The 14,207-nt window shown below is 45.4% G+C and overlaps 1 protein-coding gene across 2 annotated transcripts in view; it reads right to left on the reverse strand.

The window, feature by feature from the left end:
- LOC115481686 (T-cell surface glycoprotein CD3 gamma chain-like) overlaps positions 1-13,143 on the reverse strand; it is a 31,644-nt gene extending 18,501 nt beyond the window's left edge. For both annotated transcript variants that reach the window (XM_030221010.1, XM_030221009.1), the window contains exon 1: positions 12,979-13,143. In XM_030221010.1, the coding sequence (XP_030076870.1) occupies positions 12,979-13,033 (55 nt within the window). In that variant the 5' untranslated portion in view covers positions 13,034-13,143. The remainder of the gene's footprint in view (positions 1-12,978) is intronic.
- Positions 13,144-14,207: the final 1,064 nt, after the last annotated feature.

The raw sequence follows: 14,207 nt of genomic DNA on the forward strand, positions 1-14,207 counted from the left end.
TGTGCGCCCACAACACAAGCCTACACTACCACATGCCACATTTTACCGAGGCTTAGTAAAAGGACCCCATAAAAAGCTTTTCTTTTCAGTGTTCTGCTGCTAAGGAAAGATGTATCTTGGAAATTAATTCTAGGTAGCAGTAAGAAAGAGGGCTCCTTTCCCCGGACCCCAATCCTGCAAACCTGCAGAAATGCAACAGCCACGAGTAAATGTAGCTGCATAATTTACACCTGTTTGGGAGGTGGTGTCAATTTATGTACGCTAACTATCTGTGACCCACTGAGCAAAAAGGTAGCAAAAGTGAGTTTACAAATAACAGCGATAAAGGCTATAAAGGTTTGGAGGTGTAAATCTGGGCAACTTTCATTTTTGTACTATACGCTCGGTAGAATGAGACTATGCAATTTGATGTTTTTCATGTTCCACAGCCTAAAAACTGCAAGGGTATTTAATTTCTAGAGTTAATTCCTTTTTTATTGATAAACATTTCTTATTTTTAGACATAATTACTCCAGACCTGAGGCTGAAATGTTGCAGGATTATGCAATTGATATCCCTCTATTTTGTGGTATAAATAGGTCACATACCCCACTTTTGGTATCTTTCCACTCAGCAGGTCACATATACATATGTGCTTATTTTCTAAAATAATTATGTATAATTTCAATAGTTTTTAATATAGACAATGGACCATCAGACAGTGATTTCAGTATACTGAAATGAATACCGAGGTCCTTTTCTGCATCTCTATTCTTTGAATTTTACTAATTTTTCTTTCTAATTTTACTTATAACATTTATAATTTCAGTGAAGAGCACTTAGCTTAAAAATTGAGCTCTCCTTCAGAGCGTGGTGTTTGTAAGGACCCTCATATACCATGCTCTGAAGTAGAGCTCAATTTTTAAGCTAAGTGCTCTTCACTGAAATTATAAATGCTATAAGTAAAATTAGAAAGAAAAATTAGTAAACATTTTTTAAAAAGACACTGAAAAAGGACCTATGAAAGCTTGATGCATACTTTGTATTAATTTCAATATACTGAAATCACTGTCTGATGGTCCAGTTTCTATATTAAAAGCTATTGAAATTATATATAATTATATTAGACCTTGTCTTTCCAACAAGGAAAATTAAATTGAGGATACCACTAATTTGTGCAGTATTTTATAAAATACTAGCCGTTAAGCCCGTTAAAATGGGCGACATTTTTGTTGTGTCCAGCAACCCTCGTCTCTCCCCTGTCCCCCCTCCAGCCACCCATGTCCAGCGAACCTCCTCTCTCCCCTGCCCCCCTCCAGCCACCCATGTCCAGCGACCCTCCTCTCCCCCTGCCCCCCCTCCAGCCACCCAGGTTGTCCAACGAATTCTTCGGGCAGGCAGGAAAGATCCCCAGTCTTGGCTGCTTGCCTGCCCGCTGCCGGCGCTGACTCTCTCCCGCTGCCGGGTCAATCTTCAAAATGGCCACCGAGACTTCCAGCGGCAGCCTCGCAAGACTTCTACTGAAATCTTGGTGGCCATTTTGATGAGCGATCCGGCAGTGGGGGAGAGTCAGCGCTGGCAGCGGGCAGGCAGGCAGGCAAGACTGGGGTTCTTTCCTGCCTGCTCCGAAGAATTCGCTGGACAACCTGGGTGGCTGGAGGGGGGGCAGGGGAGAGAGGAGAGTTGCTGGACATGGGTGGCTGGAGGGGGGCAGGGGAGAGAGGAGAGTCATTGGACATGGGTGGCTGGAGGGGGGGAGAGGAGGGTCACTGGACATGGGTGGCTGGAGGGGGGGCAGGAGAGAGAGGAGAGTCGCTGGACATTGGTGGCTGGAGGGGGGCAGGGGAGAGAGGACGGTCACTGTACAGCGCTGCGTACGTTTAGTATAGCGCTTTAGAAATGATAAGTAGTAGGTGTTGCGGTTATGATCAGCTGATGTCGGGAGAGACCTGTGACGTGTGGCGCATGCGCAGAACAGCTGGTCACTTGCGGGTGAGTCAGTCACCTCTCATTTATATAGTTAGATGCATGCATTTTGTAAGTGACATGACTGCATCGCACCATTTTTGCAAAAACGTCACTGGCTACCAGTATAATACAGGGCCAAATTTAAAACTTTATTGGGCCCTTTTACTAAGCTGCAGTAAAAGGGACCCTACACTAGTGTCAGTAGCCCTTTTACTGCAGCAGGTGAAAGCTTGGCTCTTCAACCAGGCCTTTAATGGGAGAAGTAACTAATTTGCTTGTCACACACACACACATACACACAAGGAATTACACTGGCTGCACATACTATAGCAGGACATGTTTATCCACTCCTACCCTAGCTAAGATAATATTCAAGCACTTTTCTGACCTCATTTGCAATTTTATTGAAATTGATCCCTTACTCCTGTTTCTCTATCTTATCTATCTATATGTTCCATATCTATTAAAATGTTTTATTGTGTATTTTGTTGACATTATAATGTAGTATATTATGGGGCTCATTTTCAAAGCACTTAGACTTAGAAAGTTCCGTAGGTTTCTATGGAACTTTGTCAGTGCTTTGAAAATATGATTCTACGCCATACTTTGTATTGTTGTTTGAATATTTTTACTGCTGTAATTGTCTATTGCTTATGCTTGACTTATTCTTGCTGTACACCGCCTTGAGTGAATTCCTTCAAAAAGGCAGTAAATAAATCCTAATAACTAACTAACTAACTAACTAACTAACTAAATAAATAAAACGTTGCAACTTCACCCATGCTCTGCCCAAACTTCTCTTCTGAGCCCTTCTACTCTCAGGTAGCATAAAAGCAGGTACTAAAATTCTCTGCATCTACTTTTTATGTGGACAACTCCCAAGATAATTTTCTACAATCTCTTTTTTCATTGATAAAAATAGGGTTTCTAAAATTACCCCCTTTTATGATGAACAGGTTATATGAGGGCACGGAAAGCTTATGAGAGTCCTCACGCCATTTCATAAGCTCCCATCACTCTGTTTTTAATTCATCCATGCTTTTACCAGGACTTTTATGTTCATTCGTTGTAATGTTATAGGACTTGTGTTTTTATGAAATTGTAATCCACCTTTGGGATTATGTCTCAAATTTATGGAAACAGAATAAATGTCACCAGTTTAAATTCAACTCAGGTCAGTAAGTGCTAATTATGGGACCCCTTTAAAGAGCAGCGGTAAGCCCAAACACACGCTAATCTGGAACTACCACCGGCCCAACGCGGGCACCGACAGTAGTTCCAGCCCTGGCATGTGCCATTTGCCACATGCTACCCGGTTACTGCTGGGTTAATGCGGGAGCCCTTAATGCCACTTCAATGGGTGGCGTTAAGTGCTCCCTCCCCCCTCCCTCGAATGGCCACGTGGTAAGTGAAATGTTACCACATGGCCATGACATTTTTGGAGAAATATGGGAAGAGCCACACGGAGGTGGAGCTGCACTGGATCCCTACGGACAACAGTTCAATGTAGAGCAGAGAGGGAGTAGGGAAGGTAGGCTCTTTCCAATCAGTGAAGGAGAAGTATGGATGATAAAAGACTTTATTGGATAACATCAAAGGTGACTTGACACAGCTGCTGTGTTTCGGCACCAAAGCACCTGCCTCAGGAGTCTTATGATGTGATGGTAGATCGTAATGTTGAGCACATAAAAATAAGAAGTATTTGACACGGTGGGATTTTTTAACCCACAATTAGAAGAAAGCAAACAAACTTTCACGGACTGTTGAAATGGTCTCTGTGAAGCATCGTGTCATTTTTGGCCTTTCTACCCATGCGGTAAAAAGGGTTGCAGCGCGTGGCAAAAACAGCCCTGCTGCTAGCACAGGTCCCTTTTTACTGCAGCTTTGTAAAAGGACCCCTGTATGAACCCTTTATTTGTGTGTGTAAAACATTGTTTATATGTGAAAAAGCTCTCTAAAATTACACCCTGTATTGGGTACATAATTCATTAGAATGCTTTTATGTTAAATAACATGTCTCTATGTCCTTAACATGGATCCGAGTTGGGGTGGAATAAGATTATACACCATATCTATCTCCGCAGATTGGTCCATGAAGGCGACATGGAATAATAAGATAAGTGGTTCCATCAAAGGAAATATTATTGTTATTTGACTGAACATGACTATCACTTCAATATTATTTGTGACTGTTGCCTCAAAGAAATGAGGAAGTGCGATGATAGAGAAAGGTGGCTATTTATGTGAGTTTCACTTGAGTCACACTGGTTTCTGAGCACCTTCACTGCAATTTTTTTTAATATAAAGTTTATAGTTTCTTGGGAATTTGAGTTACAAATTTGTCTTTAACATGAGACATATGGAAGACAGAGTTAATAGAAAATTCTAATGCAAAGACATTGTTTGAACATTTCTTTTCATATGTTTAAAGTCTAAAAAGAAAGAAGCAATCTTAAGAAATACATGAAATAACACAATCAGAAAGGTGTACTTCAGGGAATACACAACAGTTCCAAAGGCAAACTTTAATCTGAGTACCAATTTTCAAAACATTTGTGTGTTTGAGTATGTTTGCTATGGTAATGAAAGATTGTTTTGTTTGCTTTTTGGGTATCTGACAGAAAGAGGCTGATTCTATGTGTGTGTGAGACCGAGAAGCAAGAGTATTGGTGCAACAGGGATCCATTGTGTCTTTGCATTCAACAAAGTGTGACTGTATTTGCTTGTATACATTTTGGTATGTTGCTGATAGAGAGGCTGTCCTGTGTGTGAAACAGAGTGCCTCTGTGTGTACAGATGGTTGTGCATGTGAGAAAAGGAGAGGGTGTGGTGCACACATGCATGTGTTGTATCCTTCTTCAATTTATGCACACAACTATAGCTGCAGTTGTTCAACTCATGATACCACATCTCTGTTTACACCTGAGGTAACACAGATTCTCCTTTTGGCATTTAAAGTTTTTCATCTTGGTCTCCCTCCTTACCTTGCATCTCACACACTATTCCTTATTCTCCTCTTTGTACTTTACATTCCCTGAATGGTCTTGCTGGGGGCTAAGGCAGTTCTCTCCCCCCCCCCCCCCCCCCCCCCCCCCGGAACAGCCTCCCTTTTAAGATCCGAGCTGAACTGTCTTTTACCAAATTTAAGGCGGCCATTAAGACCTGGCTTTTTAGGCAGACTTTCGGTGACATTGTGCCCTATTGTCCCCTTTGTCTCCTTTCTCTTCCCTTCTTATCCCTCTGCTTCTCTGTCTTTTTAGTAGTGTGGTTGAATGCTTGTCTCTTTGCTCTCCTATTCTTTCTAGTTCTTTTCCATCTGCTCTTAGGGCCCCTTTTACCAAGCTGCGGCAAAAGGGGGCCTATGCTGGCAGCAGCGCGTGTTTTTCACGCACGCTGAGGCCTTCTTTTATTGCAGCAGGTAAAAGGGAAGCCACTTTCCTGCAGGAAATGGCAGTGTGGCAAGTAAAGCATGTGCCATGTGGCAATTTCGGGGGGGGGGGGGGGAGCCCAATAGGTGGCAGTAAGGGCTCCCGCGCTAACCCAGAGGTAACTGGACAGTGATTACTGCCGGGTACACTCTGTCACTACAAAGATAAATATATTTTTATAGCGCCGACATGCTAGGGGTGAGAAGTACTGCCAGGCTGCTGTGGTAGCAAGGCAGTATTCCTGTTTAGTGAGCGGTAAGCCAAGCAGAACCTGGTCTGAGCACCGGGCTCAGCAGCGCTCTACTTTGTACAAGAACTCACAAGTCTGATAGTATGCTGAAGCCATGAGTTCGCTGGACAAACCCAACCTGTCTGAGTTGGCCCAGGTTCTTCAGCAGCAACAAGCCCAGCTAAACCGTCTGTCCGGAGTTCTATTGGAGGTGTGTTCCAAGATGTCAGCCCTTCAATCCCAATGACAGCCTCCTGTTGCATCGTCCAGATCCATGTTTCCTACTCCAGGGTTGCGGCTTCCTCAGACTCCCCGGTTTGACAGCACCCCTTCTGCTTGCTGAGGGTTCCTCAACCAATGTCTTATGCTGTTTGAAATGCAACCAGCAGCCTTTTCTACGGATAGACTCAAGATAACCTATATCATCTCTCTACTCTCCGGGTCCGCCTTGGCTTGGGCCTCTCCTCTCTGGGAGCAATGGGACCCCTTTACTCACTGATATTAGAGAATTTCTTTGCCGCTTCCGGTTAGTTTTCGATGTGCCGGGACGGCCCTCCTCTTCAGCCACAGAACTTCTACGAGTTCAACAAGGCAATTGTTCTGTTGGTGCTTATGCCGTTCACTTTCGAACCCTAGCTTCAGAGATAAGATGGAACCAAGAGGCCCTTACAGCCATTTTCTGGCAAGGACTCAACGACTGGATCAAAGATGAACTGGCCAGCTGGAAACTTCTGAATGCTTTGGATGCTCTGATCACCCTCTGCTTCCGTATCGACGTACGGTTTCAAGAAAGGTCACTGGAACGCTCTGCTCAGCGCCGCTCTCAGAGACCATCTCCCCAGACGCCGCGCCCTTCTTCTCCCAAAGGTGCGGCAAGCTCTACTTCTGGAGTCCCTGAAGAGCCAATGGTTATCGGACGGCATCGCCTCTCTGAGAAGGAGAGGGCTCACCGTTGGGACAATCAACTTTGCCTCTACTGTGGGCAGGCCGGCCACTTCCTAAGACATTGTCCAAATAAACCGGGAAATGCCATGACCCAGGGTCACTGAAGAGGGTGGTCCTGGGTCATTTTTCACCTCTTTCGGACAATCTTGTCTCCGTCCTAATTTCCCTGCACTGGATAGAACTCAGTAAACACTGTGGCTTTGATTGATTCAGGAGCAGGAGGAAATTTTATTGATGCCGGTCTCCTGAACCAACTAGGAGCTCCTTCAATTCTTTGCAAACCTACGCTACAAGCAGTGGCGTACCAAGGGGGGGTGGGGGCCGCTGGGGGGGTGCCGCGCGCCTGCCGGCTCTTCGTTTTTGATGCTCCCTTTGCCCCGGAACAGGTTACTTCCTGTTCCGGGGCAGAGGGAGCATGAAAACGAAGAGCCGGCAGGCACGCGGCACCCCCCCCCCAGTGGCGTACACCCGGGGGGTTGTTTCGCCGGGGGATTGGGGGTTCTTTCGCTGGGGGGGGGTGTCGCGCTATTCCGGGGGAGGGGGGCGCTGCACCTGGGGGGCGGGGCGCATCGGCGATCCGCCCCGGGTGTCAGCCCCCCTAGGAACGCCACCGGCTACAAGTGACCTCCATTCAAGGTTTAACTCTTCCCTACTCCATCACTCACGTTGCCCAGCCCTTGCAGATGCAAGTAGGAATTTTTGCATAAGGAGGAAATTCAATTTCTGGTGCTTCCCCGGGTCATTCATCCCGTTATTTTGGGCCTACCCTGGTTACGACTACATGCACCAAGTATCAACTGGACTACAGGTGATATCGGCAGTTGGGGTTCTCAATGTTTCGGCACAAGTCTCACGCCAGTGGTGCCTTCCCCGAGGACTATTGCGGCCTCCCTGGGGGTCTTGAGCCCAGGTGATGCTTCTCTCCCCAAGGAATATCATGAATTCCAAGACGTCTTTAATGCGCAGGAGGCAGACTCTCTTCCTCCTCATCGCCCTTTTGACTGTCCCATTGAGCTACTCCCAGGCAAAATGCCCCCTCGGGGCCGGCTCTACAACCTTTCTCGGGAGGAATCTAATACCATGTGGGAATATATTCAAGAAAACCTCCGTAAGGACTTCATCAGACCCTCTTCATCCCCGGTGGGGGCAGGGTTCTTTTTTGTTTTTGAGAAGGATGGCTCGTTGTGACCCTGCATTGACTACCGAGGTCTGAACGAAATAACCATCAAGAATTGGTATTCACTTCCCCTCATTCCAGAACTTTTCGATTGTCTGCAAGGGGCATCTATCTTCACCAAGTTAGATCTCCGAGGGGCATACAACCTAGTCCAAATTCGCCATGGGGACAAATGGAAGACCACTTTTAATACCCATGAGGGACATTTTGAGTATTTAGTTATGCCGTTTGGCCTTTGCAAAGCACCTGCGGTGTTTCAGGAATTCATCAATTTTATTTTTCAAGATCTTCTGTACTCCTCGGTCATCGTTTACTTGGATGACATCCTGGTTTTCTCTACTTCTGTTAAGGACCATGTTCATCATGTGCGTACGGTCCTGCAGCGCCTCTGGAGCCACTGCCTATTCGCCGTAAGACTTTTCATTTAATATCTCAGTATTATTGGTGGCCTTGCATGGCTCAAGATATCTTACATTTTGTTTCTACTTGTCCCACTTGCGCCCAGAACAAGTTCCCTCCTGGCAAGCCATGGGGACTCCTGCAGCCTTTACCAGTTCTGCAACTCCCATGGCAGGAAATATCAATGGATTTTGTTACTGAACTCCCTGAATCCCAAGGGCACACAGTCATTTGGGTAGTGGTGGACCGATTTTCCCGGATGTCCCATTTTATCCCCATGAAGGCCCTTCCTTCTGCTGCCACCCTTGCCACGGCCTTTATCCAACACATTTTCCACTTACATGGTCTCCCTCTGCGGATCATTAGTGATCGGGGCTCTCAATTTACTTCAAGGTTCTGGAGAGGCTTGTGCTCTACCTTCAAGATTACCACTCACTTTTCGTCTACCTACCACCCACAGACCAATGGCCTTGTGGAATGGGTCAATCAAACTCTCAAGGCCTTCCTACGGATGTACACTAACAGTCGACAGGATGACTGGTCCACATTGCTCCCCGGGGCAGAATTTGCCTATAACAACAGTTTTCATACTGCCTCTCATACCTTGCCATTTTTTACAGTGTATGGATGCCATCCTCATCTGCTGCTTCCAATCCCTCAGACACAAGCCTCGCCTCTGCTCCACCGGACTCTCACTGATATTCATGATATCTGGGCCAAGGTCCAGCAACATCTTCAGTGAGCCTCGACTAAGTACAAGCTCTTCGCAGATCAAAAAAGACGAACTGCGCCAGTTTTTCAACCTGGACAGAAGGTCTGGCTCAGCACCAAATACCTGATGCTTCACCTACCCTCCTTCAAGTTTGCTCCCCAATTCATAGGGCCATTTCCAGTGCAATCTCGGGTGGGGGCGGTCACTTACCATCTCCAGTTACCAGCTAACCACAAGGTTCACAATGCCTTCCATGTAGCCCTGCTTAAACCATTTTTAACTTCCAGATGGCATCTGGAACCTAAGAAGAGCATCGTTCCTGATTCCGAGCCTCACCCTGAATTTGAGGTAGAGGAGATTCTAGACTCCAAGCGTCAGAGAGGACGACTATTTTATCTGCTATCCTGGAAACATTTTGACCCGGAGGACAATTCCTGGGAGCCCGCTGCTAATTTCCACGCTCCTGACCTGATTTGCGATTTCCATGACCGCTACCCACTGACACCCGGACCTAGGCAGAGGGGGATCCTTAAGGAGGGGATACTGTCATGTCCCCTACCTCAACGCAAGCGGCGTCCTCGGGCTGCGAGGGGTCCCGTCGACACACACACTTGACTGGCACTGCCTGAGCCATGTGTGTGTAGTCATTTCTGGGTTTGTTCAGAGAACGGTGGTTGCAGGCTCCTTGATTGCTTTGCTTCCACCCACCTGGGTCTGCTCTTCCTCTGCCTGGCTTCCCTTGCTTCTCTCCTATTGGTCTTCCGGTTCCTCCTTCCCCTGCTCTTGTCCTATGGCTGTGCCCCTTCTCCCTGCTCATGTCAGATGCCAGCACTTTATCAGCTGAGCTCTCCCTGGACTTCATGCTTTGGCTTCTACTTTGGTAGGTGTTTCTAACTCTGTAGTCTGCTTCTTATCTACTGGTCCTTCGTTGCTGACTTTGCCTGTTACTGGATTACCCTTCTGTCCGCCGCCTGCCTACTGACTTTCGCCTATACCTGGATTACTCTCTTGCCTGCCGCCTGCCTACTGACTTTCGCCTGTACCTGGATTACTCTCTTGCCTGCTGCCTGCCTACTGACTTGCCTGTACCTGGATTACTCTCTTGCCTGCCGCCTGCCTACTGACTTTCGCCTGCATCTGGATTACTCTCTTGCCTGCTGCCTGCCTACTGACTTTCGCCTGTACCTGGATTACTCTCTTGCCTGCCACCTGCCTACTGACTTGCCTGTACCTGGATTACTCTCTTGCCTGCCGTCTGCCTACTGACTTTCGCCTGCATCTGGATTACTCTCTTGCCTGCCGCCTGCCTACTGATTTTTGCTTGTACCTGGATTACTCTCTTGCCTGCCGCCTGCCTACTGACTGCCGCTTGTACCTGGATTACTCTCTTGACCTGCTGCCTGCCTGGCCGATACATCCATTACCCCGCTTCCAGCTCCATCCCGTAAGTCCTGCAGGCCACCTGCACCTAAGAGCTCAACCTCTGGGGAACATGACTTTCGCCTATACCTGGATTACTCTCTTGCCTGCCGCCTGCCTACTGACTTTCGCCTGTACCTGGATTACTCTCTTGCCTGCTGCCTGCCTACTGACTTGCCTGTACCTGGATTACTCTCTTGCCTGCCGCCTGCCTACTGACTTTCGCCTGCATCTGGATTACTCTCTTGCCTGCTGCCTGCCTACTGACTTTCGCCTGTACCTGGATTACTCTCTTGCCTGCCACCTGCCTACTGACTTGCCTGTACCTGGATTACTCTCTTGCCTGCCGTCTGCCTACTGACTTTCGCCTGCATCTGGATTACTCTCTTGCCTGCCGCCTGCCTACTGATTTTTGCTTGTACCTGGATTACTCTCTTGCCTGCCGCCTGCCTACTGACTGCCGCTTGTACCTGGATTACTCTCTTGACCTGCTGCCTGCCTGGCCGATACATCCATCACCCCGCTTCCAGCTCCATCCCGTAAGTCCTGCAGGCCACCTGCACCTAAGAGCTCAACCTCTGGGGAACAGCAGTCATGGTAGGTGAAACCCGGGGTTGTCCAGCCACCAAGCAGAACCTGGTCCGAGTACCAGGCTCAGCAGCGCTCTACTTGGTACAAGAACTCACAAGTCTGACACTTGGCTATGCCTCTGACCTGCTTACTGCTTTGTTCAGAATGGCCATAATAGCTGTAGCCGACATAGACCCTGGGTTTCCTTTCAAATTTCACTTTGATGGGAGAGGGAAGGGGACAGCAATCACTGGGGGATTAAGGAAGGGTCATGCCTTAATCCCTCCAGTGGTCAGCTGCTCAATTAGAGCAACTTTTTGCAAGTTGGACGTGACTGAAACAGGTCTAGATAAAAATGTCCTTCTTTTTTAGTCATGGGACGTTTCTTCCCATCCGAAAATCCTTGTTGGATGTCCTACTTTGGGGCCCTCCTTAGTCCCACCCAAAATATGCCCACAACATGCCCCCTTGCTATTTGGATGAACTGTGGTGTGAAACGTCCAAACTCTGACTTTTCAAAATCAGGATCTGGACATTTTTTAAGGCATTTTAAGACATCCATCTGCTTTGAAAATGAGCACAATTATGTGTTAGTTGAAAAAAAGACATAGACAACAATCAGTATCAGAATGAGGACTCTGCAACACTCTTATGAAAAATGCCTAGAAATATATAAACGTTATTAAACAAGGAAAACAATAAAAATAATCGGTCTAGCAATGACAGGCTTCAGAGTGCTAAGAAAGAGCTGTTTGCTGAAAATGCCCTGGTGGCCTGGAAGTTTTGTTCAGAGCAGCCTTCCTTTAATCCCTTCGAGATGCCATAGCTGTGTCCTTGAAGTGGGCCAATGTAATAAAATGTGTAAAAAAATGTTTTTGGTTTTATCTTTATTAAAATTTCTATACCTCTTATACCAGTACACAACTATAGTACTCGTTCAAAGCAGTTTATATAAAAATATGTTCATAATCAAAAGCATTATACAATAAAACATCAATTCATCTGCACATAGATCTAACCACATCTACAAGCTGAATATAGTATAGCATGAACACTGTTCATAATATCACAGCTCCCCATCAATCTGCTAGCCAATCTGAAAAAGCCAGTTTTTAACTTCTTTTTAAATATTTGTAAATTCATTTCCATCCTAAGGTTTTTGGGGAGAGCATGTTATTTGCTATCTTATGTATTTTTATTTATTATGCTTATTCATTTGTATATTGATTGAATTCTGTTATTTTTTGATTTACTGTAAATTCTATTCTATAATTGTTAGCTGCTTTGGATTTTATAGGATATAGTTGGTTCAATTTTTTTAAATGTGCAGTAAATTTGTGGTGTTAGCAGCACTATATCCAGCCTTCCATCACTTACAGGGAAGCCCTTAAAATAATATAAGCCTCTGTTTGTGAATCTGGACTCCCTTTCATTAGAAGCAAACCAGCTGAGTTTCATTGGGTTGCTATTCCATTTTATAAGATTACCAGTTGTGCCTTGAGCTAAATATAAATTCCTGAGCTCAAAGCAAGTTACATTCAGGTATAGCATTTTGGTATTCCCAAAGGGCTTACAATTGAAGGGGGTCATTACTTCAACAATTAACATACAATAAGGGCATGACCACATGATAAGTGATCCCTAAGTTTACACCTGAAGTAACAAAGCGTAAAATGACTTGCTCAAGGTCACAAGGAGCACCTGCAGAATTTGAACCCTAGTTTCTCCAGGGCACAGTCTGTACCAACCATTAGACTACCCCTCGGTTCTGATTTTTGGAAGTTCAGTGAGGGTCTGCAATACATGTGCGCTGTCTTTGACTTAATCTCTTGGATCCTGTGATCAGATCTCATCAGATGGGAAGACTGAATAGGCTGTATGGTCTTTATCTGCCATCATTTTCTATATTTATGTTTCTGGAGGTTTTTTTTTTCTTCTTTTGCTGTTGGATCTTGTTAGCGTGACTCTTTGTCTATTGTATCCTTTGATTCTCTCTCTCTGCAGCTATACACCATGCTTTTTCTCTACTATTCTATACATGCTAAAATCAATGTCTCATAAAGGTAAATTACAAACTAAACCTGTTATGTGCGTGTGTTCGTGTGTGTATTTGACACAATTATCTTTAAAAACCATAACAAGCGTATCTTACCTTTAAAAAGAAATGATAGTATGATGACACCTATAACGTGTTTAGGAATCTTCATCCTCACCACACAATATGAACTCCAATTTTTCCTTTTCTTGTTAATTTTTATTCACAAGTGATTTCCTCTGCAAAGTGAGAAGCAACTCAGACTGCTCATAAACTGTTGTATTCTGCCTGCCCAGAGCAGGAAGTGGGTGGAGGAGCACTAGGGTTTGATTATCTTCCACCCCAAGCCTATGCAACACATCAAAGCATACTGCAGAAGAGCACTTTGCTTCTATATGTATGACCGCTGAAAGAAATAAGGGAATACAAGGAAATAACCAAGGTGAAGGAGCTAGGGTTCTCTTATCAGTTCTAGGAGGAGATTTGGGATTTAGCTCATGCCTTTTTTAGTAGTAGCTCAAGGTGAGTTACATTTAAGTATTGTAGGTATTTCCCGTCCTCTGAGGGCTTACAATCTAATGGGGTAGTTCTATAACATGATGCTTTAATAGTTTAATTTAGGTGCCACAATGAGGGGGTCACTTAGCGACAATTTTATAAAGGCTTCAGGGTGCACCTATGACATCATAGAATACTAGCATAAATATGTATTGGCTCACCAAAACTTAAATGCACCCACTTATGGCAGGTCAATGGCTGGTGTAAGTTGGCACTCCTAAGTGCAACATGCAACGCATGCAACTGATAGCATTCTATAAGTTGCATGTGTCGCTTAGCAACATGTCTATGGCCCACCCATGCGTATGCTCCTCTTACAGTTACAGGCTACGCAATTTTGGCGCATGCTTTATTGAATAGCGTCTAGCACTTACACCAGATGTGTGCACGGGGACAATGGGAAATCCATGGGGATGGAAAAGAATCGACTGAGCGTGGGGACCAGATTATGTCCCCTTGCACACCTCTACTTGGAGCTCCTACCACCAGGACATTATCAAAATGGTTTTCTCAGTTGCAGAAGAAACAATTGAGGAACATAGAATGGAACTGAGTTCTGCCTCTGTAGATAGTTGGAAATGATGGACTGTGAGAACATTGTTTTCTTAAATATCAAAATCCAAAATGTTAATTAGATGTTTTCCTTGCATATTTAACAAAGTAATGTCTATTGTTTTGTGTTAAATTTTAACAAGTTATAGCACGCGTTTTATTTTTTGTTCGGGTACGTGGATGAGAAAGAAAACTGTGGGGATGGTGAGGGCAACATGATGGGGATGGAAAAGAAG

Source organism: Microcaecilia unicolor, chromosome 12 (assembly GCF_901765095.1).
Source record: "Microcaecilia unicolor chromosome 12, aMicUni1.1, whole genome shotgun sequence".
In the NCBI taxonomy this organism is placed as follows: Eukaryota; Metazoa; Chordata; class Amphibia; order Gymnophiona; family Siphonopidae; genus Microcaecilia; species Microcaecilia unicolor.